This window comes from Salvelinus sp. IW2-2015, unplaced genomic scaffold (assembly GCF_002910315.2).
Source record: "Salvelinus sp. IW2-2015 unplaced genomic scaffold, ASM291031v2 Un_scaffold1493, whole genome shotgun sequence".
Classification (NCBI taxonomy): domain Eukaryota; kingdom Metazoa; phylum Chordata; class Actinopteri; order Salmoniformes; family Salmonidae; genus Salvelinus; species Salvelinus sp. IW2-2015.
In genome coordinates, this window is record NW_019942943.1 from 164,101 (window position 1) to 179,816 (window position 15,716).

Below are 15,716 nucleotides of genomic sequence, written 5' to 3' on the forward strand. Positions count from 1 at the left end.
GAAAAAACTAGGGCCTGTAGGACCTGCCTTGCTGAAAGTGTTGTTAAGAAGGCAGAGCAATGCTTTATTATAAACAGACTTCTCCCCATCTTAGCTACTACTGTGTCAATATGTTTTGACCATGACAGTTTACAATCTAGTGTTACTCCAAGCAGTTTAGTCATCTCAACTTGCTCAATTTCCACATTATTTATTACAAGATTTAGTTGAGGTTTAGGGTTTAGTGAGTGTTTTGTTCCAAATACAATGCTTTTAGTTTTAGAAATATTTAGGGCTAACTTATTCCTTGCCACCCACTCTGAAACTACCTGCAGCTCTTTGTTGAGTGTTGCATTCATTTCAGTCGCTGTAGTAGCTGACGTGTATAGTGTTGAGTCATCCGCATATATAGAAACTCTGGCTTTACTCAAAGTCAGTGGCATGTCGTTAGTCAAAAAAAAAAGTAAAAGCAAGGGGCCTAAACAGCTACCCTGGGGAATTCCTGATTTATATTTGATTACATTTGATAGGCTTCCATTAAAGAACACCCTCTGTGTTCTGTTAGACAARTAACTCTTTATCCACATCAAGCTGCCCACATTATGATTTCATTCCTGTGCTGTTTGTAACTAACCTGGTAGGTTGACTGACAACCTGATCCAGGTTGCAGGCACTGGTTACAGTTTGAATTTTTTCCCTGAGTGGGCAGCTTGATGATAGCCAGTCAGTATTTAAATCACCCATAAAATATACTTTTCTGTTGATATCACATACATTATCAAGCATTTCACACATATTATCCAGATACTGATTGTTAGCACTTGGTGGTCTATAGCAGCTTCCCACAAGAATGGGCTTTAGGTGAGGCAGATGAACCTGTAGCCGTATTACTTCAACAGTATTTAACATTAGATCGTCTCTAAGCTTTACAGGAATGTGGTTCTGAATATAGACAGCAACACCGCCTCCGTTGGCATTTCTGTATTTTCGGTAGATGTTATAACCATGTATTGCTACCACTGTATCATCAAAGAAATTATCTAAGGGAGTTTCAGAGATAGTCAGAATATGAATGTGAATGTGAATCTGTTAAAAGTAAGTTATTCATGGGCCTTGTTTCTTAGGCTATATATGTTAATAAGGGGTATTTGTAGCACTGGTTGCAGAATCTTGTCAATTTTTAMAAGTTTTCTATTGAAATTCATTGTGRAATGCTCATTTATATATTTTGTGATATGAGTACCAAGTATGTCTACTTCACCGTCAGCCCACTTTATAGGTAAACTGCAGGGTAATGTMAAATKTCAATATATTTAAAAAAARAWSMWMYAMKWCRTMWTRTWSWMYMMTAATTAGGTTTTAGTCCAGGGAGWCCAGAAAAGTTATCTAGGTCTTCAATGAGACATTACAKGGATCTAGCTTGCRGACTTAATATAAAACTTGAGTCATCAGCATACATGGACACCTTTGTTTTTAAGCCTTGGATTTCTAATCCTCTAATGTTGTTATTTGATCTGATTTTAATAACTAGCATTTTGATGGTCATAACGAATATATATGGTGACAGGGGACACCCTTGTTTAACTCCTCTTGACAATTCAAAACGCTGCCGGTATGCCATCAAGCCATGAGATTTTTCCAGACTGAAAGTATTTAATAGCCTCAAAGTTCTTCCTCTGTAATTTGGCCTTCGTACCGATCTTTCTGTAGATTTAAAAAATGTATTTGTTATTTTTATTATTTGGAAAGAGTTCCTTACAATCATTGTCATTCAGTGGGTGGGGATGAGAAGGAAAATAGAACATCTGCTTAAGATATTTAGCTTCCTCTTTTAAAATATAATTCTGAGAATCATAGATTCATAGATCATGTCTTCAGTAACGAGTTTCTGCAAATTATTTTTGTTAGTGTTCCTGTGTTGGAGATTCAGGAAGAATTTGGTGCATTTTTCTCCATATTCCATTCAGTTTGCTTTATTGTTGTAATAGATTACATTAGATCGTTCTTGAATAAGTTCCTCCAGTTCTTTTTGTTTTTCCTCTAACTTATTTTSTATCTCTGTAGTATCATTTTTATTGATATCTATCTGTACTATTAGTTCATGGATTTCCCTTGTTAGTCTTGTCTCATTAGCCAGAAACTGCTTTTTTGTTATTGATGAATATTGAATTGAAAGACCTCTGAAGGTACATTTAAAGGTATCCCAAACAATAAGGGGWTTTGCTGAACCTATATTATACTGGAAAAATTCARTTATACATTCTTYTGTCATAGTTCGAAATAAATTGTCCTTTGGTAAATTGTCCTTTGATTAAATTTCCAATATCCCCGTCCACGTGGAAATTCTATAAGAGTTATGCGAAGGCCAATTAGATGATGATTCGATCGCATTCTGTCTCCTATTAAAACTTTTTTAACCTTTGATGCAAGAGAGAAAGAGACRAGAAAGTAGTCAAGACGACTAGCTTGATTAAGTCTCCTCCATGTATATCTCACTAGGTTGGGGTTTTTTAGTCTCCAAATATCCACTATTTCTAATGTCCATAATATTTGTGATTTCCTTAAGGGCACGGTGATGATGGTTTGTAGAGTGATTTCCTTTACGGTCCATTGAGGTACTTACCACTGTGTTGTAATCTCCCACCATAATGATTTGATAATTTGTTGCCTGTAAGTTCAATAAATTGGTATAGATATTTTCGAAGAGTATGGATCATCCTGATTTGGACCATATAGATTAATGAGCCAAATCTCTCTTTTGTCCACTTTCACATTCAAAAAGATCCACCTTCCTTGCGAATCGTTCTTGACTATTTTTTTTGTTAATTAATTAATATCATCACACCTTTTTGAGTTCCTTTGTCCATGACAGAAAATTATTTCACCACCCCATTCCTTTTCCCACACAACTTCATCTAAGGATGCAGATTGAGTTTTCCTGTAAACAGTATATGTTATATTCCTTGTCTTTTAGCCACTGTTAGGTTCTAATTTTCAGAGTAAAAACACAACGGACATTATGAAAGCTTAACCAGGTTTATTCTTCCCAGAGGATCAATACAGCTGCATTAGACAAAAACATTTTCACACAAGCCCTGATATTTAACACTTTCTCCGAGGCTGAGGCTCCTCCTACACAGCTGAACAGCCAATGCATCTCTGTTGCTAGACAGCACCTTAGTGATATCTGTTCTTCCTCACTTCATCTGTCCTGACCTCTACCCCAAAGTGCTCACTCCTCCCCAACTCAAGGTTGTCATGGTGATTGGAAGCAGACTGTGTCTCTTCCCTCCCATAGGATCCCTGATGGCTAACAATAACATATCCTGACATAATGTAAACGTTATACATTACCCTCTCTTCCTCAGTGACATGAATAGGTATATGTCATATTCTCAGAACCCAACACCACGTAAAGACTGATCTTTTTTTATAATCTGCTAAAGCGTTACAATTATAACTGGCTATACTTATTTCACCCCTTACCATAACTAGATACTATTCTCAGTCCAAATTGACCATAATTAGTGCTTGTTAATATGTGTGTAGTAAATCTGATTAGGTTGATGTGTGTGATATTGGATGTGATTTAGTGACTGTGTATGATGTCTGGATAAGAGTAAGACTATAATGTGTGATGTCCAAATAAATAATAATCTAGCCAATTTGCAGTTGCAGTGTTTGTGGTGCATGTGTCTGTGTGCATGCTTGGTGTCTGTGTGCATGTGTCTGTGTGCATTGTCTTGTGCATGTTGAGTGTCTGTGTGCATGTTGAGGTGTCTGTGTGCATGGTTGAGTGTCTGTGTGCATGGTTGAGTGTCTGTGTGCATGCTTGAGTGTCTGTGTGCATGCTTGAGTGTCTGTGTGCATGCTTGAGTGTCTGTGTGCATGCTTGAGTGTCTGTGTGCATGGTTGAGTGTTTTCCTTTTTATAATTATTTTTAAATATGAATATCATACAGTGGATGCCTAGGCCTATACAGTAGGTCTATATGCATGCAATACCTTGATGCATTTGCGCTTAAATCTCTAACAGCTGACCGTGAGGTGGACAATTATTGTTTTAGAAAGTAAAAACAATGGGCTATAAAGTTTTGAATATGCTACACAGCAAAAAACATTTTTTGGGGGGTATTTGATATAGCCTAGGCAGTTTTGAAGGACGGTAACTGTGGATCATTTGGCCAATACCACTTGTTTATTGATGGCGCTGGCAGCACCCAGTCGGAGGTTTCTTTCTCTCTTTCTGCTCTCGGATCTGAACGGCTCTGGATCCGAATCAGCACGGGTCTGTTTTTCCACGAGCCTTTTCGGAACGGGTCTGACTCCTCGGGTCCATTCGGAACGGTCTCTATTTAAAAAAAGTTATTTATGTATATTGGGTTGGGTGGAAAGCCATGGATCTAGTTCAGAACGGTTCCAACTTTTTGGACCCGTGAAGACCTCTATTTCAGACCTTAATGTCAATCCCTAATAGGCATACTTGTTATGCCCTCCCTTTTGTCACGGTGCCCTCTTTCTCATGTGTCAGGCCTACATACGGCTTTCAGTTTGTGTTTACTGACATAACACATGTTAACATGATATTTGCAGAACAACTCAATAATGCAGAGTCCTAGTTTCTTTGGGATAAACGTTATTTATATACACTGCTCAAAAAAATAAAGGGAACACTTAAACAACACAATGTAACTCCAAGTCAATCACACTACTGTGAATCAAACTCTACTTAGAAGCAACACTGATTGACAATAAATTTCACATGCTGTTGTGCAAATGGATAGACAACAGGTGGAAATTATAGGCAATTAGCAAGACACCCCAATAAAGGAGTGGTCTGCAGGTGTGACCACAGACCACTCTCAGTTCCTATGCTTCCTGGCTGATGTTTGTCACTTTTGAATGCTGGCGGTGCTTTCACTCTAGTGGTAGCATGAGATGGAGTCTACAACCCACACAAGTGGCTCAGGTAGTGCAGCTCATCCAGGATGGCACATAATGCGAGCTGTGGCAAGAAGGTTTGCTGTGTCTGTCAGCGTAGTGTCCAGAGCATGGAGGCGCTACCAGGAGACAGGCCAGTACATCAGGAGACGTGAGGAGGCCGTAGGAGGGCAACAACCCAGCAGCAGGACCGCTACCTCCGCCTTTGTGCAAGGAGGATCAGGAGGAGCACTGCCAGAGCCCTGCAAAATGACCTCCAGCAGCCACAAATGTGCATGTGTCTGCTCAAACGTCAAAACAGACTCCATGAGGGTAGTATGAGGGCCCGACGTCCACAGGTGGGGGTTGTGCTTACAGCCCAACACCGTGCAGGACGTTTGGCATTTGCCAGAGAACACCAAGATTGGCAAATTCACCACTGGCGCCCTGTGCTCTTTACAGATGAAAGCAGGTTCACGCTGAGCACATGTGACAGGCGTGACAGAGTCTGGAGACGCCGTGGAGAACGTTCTGCTGCCTGCAACATCCTCCAGCATGACCGGTTTGGCGGTGGGTCAGTCATGGTGTGGGGTGGCATTTCTTTGGGGGGCCGCACAGCCCTCCATGTGCTCGCCAGAGGTAGCCTGACTGCCATTAGGTACCGAGATGAGATCCTCAGACCCCTTGTGAGACCATATGCTGGTGCGGTTGGCCCTGGGTTCCTCCTAATGCAAGACAATGCTAGACCTCATGTGGCTGGAGTGTGTCAGCAGTTCCTGCAAGAGGAAGGCATTGATGCTATGGACTGGCCCGCCGTTCCCCAGACCTGAATCCAATTGAGCACATCTGGGACATCATGTCTCGCTCCATCCACCAAGCCACGTTGCCACACAGACTGTCCAGGAGTTGGCCACCTCATCAGGAGCATGCCCAGGCGTTGTAGGGAGGTCATACAGGCACGTGGAGGCCACACACCTACTGAGCCTCATTTTGACTTGTTTTAAGGACATTACATCAAAGTTGGATCAGCCTGTAGTGTGGTTTTCCACTTTAATTTTGAGTGTGGCTCCAAATCCAGACCTCCCATGGGTTGATAAATTTTGATTTCCATTGATAATAGCTGGGTGTCTGTACCAGCACTTCGAGATATTAGCATGATGTACGACAGGGCTATATAAAATCAAAATTGATCTGATTGATCTGATAATTCTTGTGTGATTTGTTGTCAGCACAATTCAACTATGTAAATGAAAAAAAGTATTTAAATCATTTTACATTTACAATTTTGTACAGTTTAGCAGACTCTCTTATTCCAGAGCGACTTACAGTAGAGTGCATACATTTTATAACCTTTTTTTTATTTTATTTTTTTATAAGAATATTTAATTCATTCAGATCTAGGATGTGTTATTTTAGTGTTCCCTTTATTTTTTTGAGCRGTGTATATATTTTTTTAGATCAAGGCCTATGTTATAGGCCTGCAGCTGTGTCTATTTGTAAGAATTTGTGATACTTGTTTGTAAGCTAAAGATCTCACCATCTTTGTCATCCCACAGCCAACCTGACCGGCCACGTAGAGAGGGTGGGAATTGAGAACTTTGAGCTGCTAAAGGTGCTGGGAACTGGAGGTCAGTGACAGTTCTGAAACCCAATCCAATGATGGGAATTTGTCATAGATTTAAATAAGGTACATTCATTTTATCTCTCCCGGGGGCGATGGGTGGGTGGTTTTGTACATTTGAGACCATTCCATTGGTCCTTCTAAAGTACAAACGTCTCCCATCTGGTCCTCCAGTTGAGCTAAAACAACTGCACTGAAAGCTTTTGGCTGCTGAGTTTTAATGTTTTTCTTGCTTCTATGTCAGCCTATGGCAAGGTGTTCCTGGTGCGTAAAGTGAGCGGTCATGATGCAGGTCAACTATACGCCATGAAGGTGTTGAAGAAGGCCACAATCGTACAGAAGGCCAAGACAGCAGAACACACACGCACAGAGAGACAGGTTCTGGAACACATCAGACAGTCRCCGTTCCTTGTCACCCTCCACTATGCCTTCCAGACAGACACCAAGCTGCACCTCATACTAGGTCTGGATCTCTCTCTCTACATTTCTTTCTGTCTCTGTCTCTCTGTCCCTTTCTCCTCTTCATGCCTTCTTTTCTATTTCTCTCTCTTTTTACAGAAAGTTGTTATTTTTCAATGAAGACATGAGTATGAAATAGGCTACATGAGTAAGAATATCAAGTAGCAGAAAGCAAGATTGTTACGAAAGAAATTCAGCATTTTTAGTGAGCCTTCATCTGTCTTAAGGTGTCAGCATGCTTCAGTTTGGCTGGCGGCTAGCCCGAGGCGGCTAGCTTGATGCAAGGCGGCTAGGCCAAGGCGCGCAGCGGTCTAAGGCACTGCATCTCAATGCTTGAGGCGTCACCTCAGACCCGGGTTCGATCCCAGGCAGTGTCACAGCTGGCCATGACCGGCAGACCCATGAGGGGGCACACAATTGGCCCAGCGTCGTTCGGGTTAGGGGAGGATAACTACCAATTTGATATCACGAAATTAGGGAGAAAAAGGGCTAAAAAAATGTACATGCATGCATACATCCATACATACATACATACAGTTGAAGTGGGAAGTTTACAAACACTTAGGTTGGTGTCATTAAAACTCGTTTTTCAACCACTCCACAAATTTCTTGTTAACAAACTATASTTTTGGCAAGTAGTAGTTTTGTGTCATACTTTGTGCATGAGACAAGTMATTTTTCCAACAATTGTTTACAGACAGATTATTTCACTTCTAATTCACTGTATCACAATTCCAGTAGGTCAGACGTTTACATACACTAAGTTGACTGTGCCTTTAAACAGCTTGGCGAAAATTCCAGAAAATATGTCATGGCTTTAGAAGTTTCTGATAGCTAATTGACATCATTTGAGTCAATTGCGAGGTGGACCTGTGGTTGTATTATCAAGGCCTAACGTTCAACTCAGTGCCTCTTTGCTGAACATTAATGGAAAATCAAAAGAAATCAGCCAAGACTCAGAATAAAACTTGGAGACCTCCACAATCCTTGTTCTCTATCCTTGGCGAGCAAGTTTCCAAACGTCCTGAAAGGTTACCTACGTCTCATCTGTAGCAAACAAATAAGTAACGCCAAGTATATTGAAAACCATGGCGGACCATGCCAGCCGTCATATACCGCTCAGAAAGGAGACGCGGTTCTCCGCTTCCTGAGATGAGCGTAGCTTTGCGTGCGAAAAGTGGCAAATCGAATTCCCAGAACAACAGCAAAGGACCTTGTGCGAGATGCTGCTGAGGGAACCGGTGTACAAAAGTATCTATATCACAGTAAAACGAGCCCTACCTATCACATAACTAAAGAAAGGCCGCTCATCAAGAAGAGCCACTGCTTCCAATACAGCCATAAAAAGCCCAGGACTAAGGTTTTGCAACTGTTACATTGGACAAAGAGATCGATACTTTTTGGAGGAAATGTCCTCTGGTCTGATTTGAACAGAAATATGGATACTGTTTTGCCATAATGAAGCCATTGTTAATGTTTGAGGAAAAAGGGTGGAGGCTTGCAAAGCCAAAAAACACCAAATCCCAACAGGGAAGACGACCGGGGGTGGTCTAGACATATCATGTTTGGGTGCTATTGCTGAAGGAGGGACTGTGTCACTGTCACAAAATAGATGGCATCATGAGGATGGAAAATGATGTGGTTATATAGTGACAGAAGACATCTCAAACAGTCAGTCGGGACATACAAAGCTTGGGTCGGACAAATGGGTCTTTGCTAAATGGACAATAGACCCGCAAAGCATTCTTTCCAAGTTGTGGCAAAATGGCTTAAGGACAACAAAGTCAAGGTATTGGAGTGGCCATCACAAGCAGGACCTCAATCCTGTAGAAAATTTGTGAGTGGAACTGAAAAAGCGTGTGCGATCAAGGATCCTACAAACCTGACTCAGTTACACCAGCTCTGTCAGGAGAAATGGGCCAAAATTCACCCAACTTGTGGGAAGCTTGTGGAAGGCTACCCGAAATGTTTGACCCAAGTTAAACAATTTAAAGGCAACGCTACCAAATACTAATTGAGTGTATGTAAACTTCTGACCCRCTGGGAATGTGATGAAAGAAATAAAAGCTGAAATAAATAATTCTCTCTACAATTATTCTGACAATTCACGTTCTTAAAAGGAAGTGGTGATCCTAACTGACCTAAGACGGGGAATTTTTACTCTGATTAAATGTTTGGAATTGTGAAAAACTGATTTTAAATGTATACATACAGTTGACGTTGGAAGTTTACATACACCTTAGCCAAATACATTTAAACTCAGTTTTTTGTCCCCATGTGCAGTTGCAATCTGTAGTCTGGCTTTTTTATGGCGGTTTTAGGGCAGTGGCTGTTTAAAGGCACAGTCAACTTAGTGTATGTAAACTTCTGACCCACTGGAATTGTGATACAGTGAAATCTGTCTGTAAACAATTGTTGAAAAAATTACTTTTGTCATGCACGAAGTAGATGTCCTAACCGACTTGCCAAAACTATAGTTTGTTAACGATCACCGACGAAGGGGCTTACACTTCGGCTACTAACTTTGAATTGCCTCAATATTTTTTTATTTTGCTTAAACAACCGCAAAAACCCGAAGTCCAAAACAAACAAACATCAAAAAATGACGTCATAATATATGCACAAACTCCTCCTAACCGTTTAGGCTGGGAAGCATGTASACGCCTTTTACAGTGAACTGGACTGACCCATTGGACTCTGGAATTATACCAGCTATGTTGAAATAAAATATCCAACCAGGCAAGACATCCAGGATTGTTCATAGCTGTTTCTTTATTATTATGACAGATTATGTGAACGGTGGGGAGCTCTTCACACACCTGGTACAGAGGGTTCGGTTCAAAGAGCAGGAGGTATCTCTGTATAGTGGAGAGATAGTCCTGGCGCTGGAGCACCTACACACGGTGAGTGTCTGTAGATGTTGTCTTCTTTCAGTTTTGTCATTCCTGAGGTACAATAGTTTTGGAGTTTTAGCCTATATGCAATTGCAGTAAATGGTGCAATTTTCTAGAAATCATTAATCATCGTGTGTAATCTCAACTGCCATACTTTAAGGGCCCGTTTCCCTGAAACAGATGTTTTATTGTTTTATTTGTTTCACCTTTATTTAACCAGGTAGGCTAGTTGAGAACAAGTTCTCATTTGCAACTGCTACCTGGCCAAGATAAAGCATAGCAATTCGACACATACAACAACACAGAGTTACACATGGAATAAACAAATAATACAGTAGAAAAATAAGTCTATATATAATGTGAGCAAATGAGGTGAGATAAGGGAGGTAAAGGAAAAAAAAGGCCATGGTGGCGAGGTAAATACAATATAGCAAGTAAAACACTGGAATGGTAGATTTGCAGTGGAAGAATGTGTAAAGTAGAAATAAATGGGGTGCAAAGGAGCAAAATAAAGAAATAAATACAGTAGGGGAAGAGGTAGTTGTTTGGGATAAATTATAGATGGGCTATGTACAGGTAGAAGCATCGTGCAGCTGCTCTGACAGCTGGTGCTTAATGGCTAGTGAGGGGAGATAAGCGTTTCCAGTTTCAGAGCATTTTTGCAGTTCTATCCAGTCAATGCAGCAGAGAACTGGAAGGAAAGACGACCAAAGGAGGAAATGGCTTTGGGGGTGACAAGTGAGATATACCTGCTGGAAGCGCGTGCTACGAGTGGCTGCTGCTATGGTGACCAGTGAGCTGAGATAAGGCGGGGCTTTACCTAGCAGAGACTTGTAGATAAACCTGTAGCCAGTGGGTTGGCGACGAGTTGAAGCGAGGGCCAACCAACGAGAGCGTACAGTTCGCAATGGTGGGTAGTGTATGGGGCTTTGGGAAAAACGGATGGCACTGTGAGAAGACTGCAACCAATTTGTTGAGTAGAGTGTTGGAGGCTATTTTAGATGAACATACCAAAGTCGAGGATCGGTAGGATGGTCAGTTTTTACGAGGGTATGTTTGCAGCATGAGTGAAGGATGCTTTGTTGTGATATAAGGAAGCCAATCAGATTATTTTGGATTGGAGATGCTTAATGTGAGTCTGGAAGGAGAGTTTACAATCTAACCAGACACCCTAGGATTTGTAGTTGTCACGTATTCTAAGTCAGAGCCGTCCAGAGTAGTGATACTGGACGGGCGAGCAGGTGCGGGCCAGTGATCGGTTGAATAGCATGCAATTTTGAGTTTATCTTGCGTTTAAGAGCAGTTGGAGGCCACGGAAGGAGAGTTGTATGGCATTGAAGCTCGCTGGAGGTTAGTTAACACATGGTGTCCAAAGAGGGGCCAGATGTATACAGAATGGTGTCGTCTGCGTAGAGGTGTATCGAGAATCACCAGCAACAAGAGAACATCATTGATGTATACAGAGAAGAGAGTCGGCTTGAGGATTGAACCTGTGGCACCCCCATAGAGACTCCAGAGGTCGGACAACAGGACCTCGATTTGACACAGAACTCTATCAGAGAAGTAGTTGGTAAACCTGGCGAGGCAATCATTGAGAAACCAAGGCTGTCGAGTCTGCCAATAAGGAATGGGTGATTGACAGAGTCGAAAGCCTTGGCCAGGTCGATGAATAAGGCTGCGCAGTAATGTCTTATCGATGCGGGTTATGATGTCGTTTAGAACCTGAGCGTGGCTGAGGTGCACCCATGAACAGCTCTGAAACCAGATTGCATAGCGGAGGAGGTACGGTGCGGATTCGAAATGGTCGGTAATTGTTTGTTCACTTGGCTTCGAAGACCTTAGAAAGACAGGGTAGGATAGATATAGGTCTGTAGCAGTTTGGGTCTAGAGTGTCACCCCTTTGAAGAGGGGGATGACCGTGGCACTTTCTAATCTTTGGGAATTTCAGAACATACGAAAGAGAGGTTGAACAGGCTAGTAATAGGGGTTGCAAACAATTTCGGCAGATCATTTTAGAAGAGAGGTCCAGATTGTCTAGCCCGGCTGATTTGTAGGGGTCCAGATTTTGCAGCTCTTTCAGAACATCAGCTATTGGATTTGGGTGAAGGAGAAATGGTGCGGCTTTGGCGGGTTGCTGTGGAGGGTGCCAGGCAGTTGACCTGATTAGGGGTAGCCAGGTGGAAAGCATGGCCAGCCGTAGAGAAATGCTATTGAAATTCTCAATTATAGTGGATTTATCGGTGTGACAGTGTTTCCTAGCCTCAGAGCAGTGGGCAGCTGAGGAGGGTCTCTTATTCTCCTTGGACTTTACAGTGTTCCGAGAACTTTGGAGTTAGTACTAACAGGATGCAAATTTCTGTTTGAAAGCAGCCTTAGGTTTCCTAACTGCCTGTGTATATTTGTTCCTAACTTCCCTGAAAAGTTGCATATCACGGGGGGCTCATTTGATGCTAATGCAGAACGCACAGGATGTTTTTGTGCTGGTCAAGGCAGACAGGTCTGGAGTGAACCAAGGACTATACTATTCCTAGTTCTACATTTTTCGAATGGGGTATGCCTTATTTAAGATGGTGAGGAAGCACTTTTAACGAATAGCCAGGCATCATCTACTGAAAGGATGAGGGTCAATGTCATTCCAGGATACCGGCCAGGTCGATTAAAAGGCCTGCTCGCATTAGTGTTTTAGGGAGCGTTTGACAGTGATGAGGGGTGGTCGTTTTGGTCACATACCATTACTATGCATGCAATGAGGGCAGTGATCGCTGAGATCTTTGATTGAAAACAGCAGAGGTGTATTTGGAGGGCCGAGTTAGTTAGGATGACATCTATGAGGGTGCCGTGTTTACGGATTTGGAGTTGTACCTGGTAGGTTCATTGATAATTGTTTGTGAGATTGAGGGCATCAAGCTTAGATGTAAGGATGGCCGGGGTGTTAAGCATGTCCAGTTTAGGTCACCTAGTAGCACGAGCTCAGAAGATAGATGGGGGCAATTCAATCACATATGGTGTCGAGGGCAGCAGCTGGGGCAGAGGGAGGTTCTATAGCAACGGCAACAGTGAAGAGACTATTGTTTCTTGGAAAGGTGAATTTAGAAGAAGAATTTTAGAAGTAGAAGCTCGATTGTTTGGGTACAGACTTGGTAGTAATACAGAACTCTGCAGGCTATTTGCAGTAAGATTGCAACACCCGCCCCCTTTGGCAGTTCTATCTTGGCGGAAAATGTTTATTGTTAGCGATCGGAGATTTCAGGGTTTTTGGTGGTTTTCCTAAGCCAGGATTCAGACACGGCTAAGACATCCGGGTTGGCAGAGTTGTAGGGAGGTAGGCTTCCTAATGTTAACATGCATGAAACCAAGGCTTTTACGGTTACAGAAGTCAACAAATGAGAGCACCTGGGGAGTGGGAGTGGGGCTAGGCACTGCAGGACCTGGATTAACCTCTACATCACCAGAGGAACAGAGGAGAAGTAGGATAAGGGTACGGCTAAAGGCTATACGAACTGGCCGCTAGCCACATCCAGAACAGAGAGTAAAAGGAGCAGGTTTCTGGGCACGATAGCATAGATTCAAGGCATAGTGTACAGACAAAAGGTAAGGTGGTTGAGTACTTTGAGGTAAACCTAGGCATTGAGTAATGATGAGAGAGATATAGTCTTAGAGACCGTTAACCAGGTGATGTCATCGCATATGTAGGAGTGGAACAAACCATGGTTGGTTAATAAGGCATATTGAAGCAGGGCTAGAAGGCTGTCCAAGTGAATAAGACAGTAATCACTAACAGGACAGTAATGGACGAGGCTTTATTGAATTTAGAGAGAGCATGCGTAGCAAAGTGACATATGGTCCAGTGAGTGGTTGGGCTGATCGGGAAACGGCGATTCAGACAGTTACAGGCAGGCCGAATGCAACAAGCTAACAGTTAGTAGGCCGGGGCTACAACAAGCTAGCAGTTAGAGACCGGGTTAGCAAGCAAGCAGTTAGCAGGGGCTAGCAGTTAGCAGAACCGGGGCAGGCAAGCTAGCAGGTACAAACCAGGGCTCGAGCTAGCAGTTACGCAGACGGGGCAGGCAAGATAGCAGTTAGCAGGACCGGGGCTAGCAAGTTAGCCTTTGGGGGAAGTCGCGATGGGGGTAAGTCTGTTTTTGCCTCTCCGTGCGGTGACGTCGATAGACCATCGTGGAATTAGTAGGGTTCAGGTAGCTCTAGGTAGCTAGCAGGCATACAGGTTAGCAGAATGGGCTTCAGCGGACGTCGCGCCTGAGGGGCCTGTTGGAGTCCTCGGGCAGATTATGTCGGTATTCAGTCGTAGAGGACCTGCGGGGTTCCGTGCCTCATACCGGCAATAGAAGGGGTCCGGATATTGTAGCCCAGGATGGGTCTTCGGTGGTAGCACAGGAGCCCTGGCCGGGCTAGCTTCAGGCTAATTGGTGCTTGCTCCGGGATGGAAACGCTAGCCAGGAGTGGGTCACCCGGGATTGCGGTTAGCTAGTTGCGAAGATCCAGATGAAAATGTTCAGAGTTTTGCGGTAGGAATCCGGGGAATGGAGAGAAATAGGTCCGTTATGCTCTGGTTTGAGTCACGTTGTTCGAACGGCGAGAGGTTCCGAGCTAAAGTTAGCAAATGACCGCTAGCAATGGTTTTGCTAACTGATAGCTGGTAGGTAGTTAGCTGGCTAGCTTCAGTTGAGGGATTCCAGATCCGAAGTACATAGAAATACTTTAGAAAAAAGCAGATCCACGCCACATTGGGTGAGGCGGGTTGCAGGAGAGTATTTAGAAGTTGAGTTTAGGAAAATATTTTTAAAAGATATATATAGTATTATATATATATAATATATATATAAAATATAAGATTTATATATTCCAGGGGGGGGGGGGTAAAAACTGGGAGGGACTGGTGTTGGGGGTACTGGGAGGACTGGCTGTGGGGGTACCGGAGGACTGGAGATGGGGGGTACTGGAGGACTGGAGCATGGGGGGTACGGAGGACCTGGAGGATGGGGGTACTGGAGGACTGGCGATGGGGGTACTGGAGGAACTGGCGATGGGGGGTACTGGAGGAGCTGGAGATGGGGGGTACTGGAGGACGGCGATGGGGGGTACTGGGAGGACTGGGATGAGGGACTGGAGGACTGGAGACTGGGGGGTACTGGAGGGATCGGCGATGGGGTACGGAGGACTGGGTGGGGGGTACGGGAGGATGGCGTTGGGGGGTACTGGAGGACTGGCGTTGGGGTAAACTGGAGGACTGGCGTTGGGGGGTACTGAGGACTGGCGTTGGGGGTAACTGAGGACTGGCGTGGGTACTTGGGACTGCTGTGGGACTGGAGGACTGGCGTTGGGTACGGAGACTGGCTGGGTACTGGGGGGTAGCACGTTACGACATGGACCAATTAGAAACTGTTGCGTGGTCCCGTTTATAATCAGACCTGTTGTAACTGTGCAGTGTGTGAACAAGCATTATAACTCCGTCCTGAAAAACGCCATCATTCACCTTTTATGGTGACAATAATACTTGGAACTGTTGGAATTAGGCCAACACGTATTACTGAAGGAAATATTAATGGTGAACTTTTATCAAATGTCTTTGGGAGGTTGTGACAGAATGTTTTCTTTGCAGTGACATTTACAGCTTCTGCACACAAAAAGAATTGCAAATTGTTGTGGACCTGTAACCGATTGTTTGATTCAATAATGTTTGCATTTACTTTCTCCCGAACCTAAATATGCTACACGCCCAAGAATTCTGAAAACATTGTCTCTCTGAAAAAGATTTAGACTACAGGAGGCCTACTTACAGTGGTAACCTACACACTTTAATTCACCAGTTAATTTATACTGCAT

The 15,716-nt window shown here is 43.3% G+C and overlaps 1 protein-coding gene across 1 annotated transcript in view; it reads left to right on the forward strand.

Moving 5' to 3' along the window:
* Positions 1-15,716, forward strand: part of LOC112071015 (ribosomal protein S6 kinase alpha-5-like) — a 67,749-nt gene that overhangs the window by 23,902 nt on the left and 28,131 nt on the right. The window contains exons 2-4 of the mRNA XM_024138466.1: positions 6,455-6,526; positions 6,764-6,982; positions 9,766-9,881. Of these exons, the coding sequence (XP_023994234.1) occupies positions 6,455-6,526; positions 6,764-6,982; positions 9,766-9,881 (407 nt within the window). The remainder of the gene's footprint in view (positions 1-6,454; positions 6,527-6,763; positions 6,983-9,765; positions 9,882-15,716) is intronic.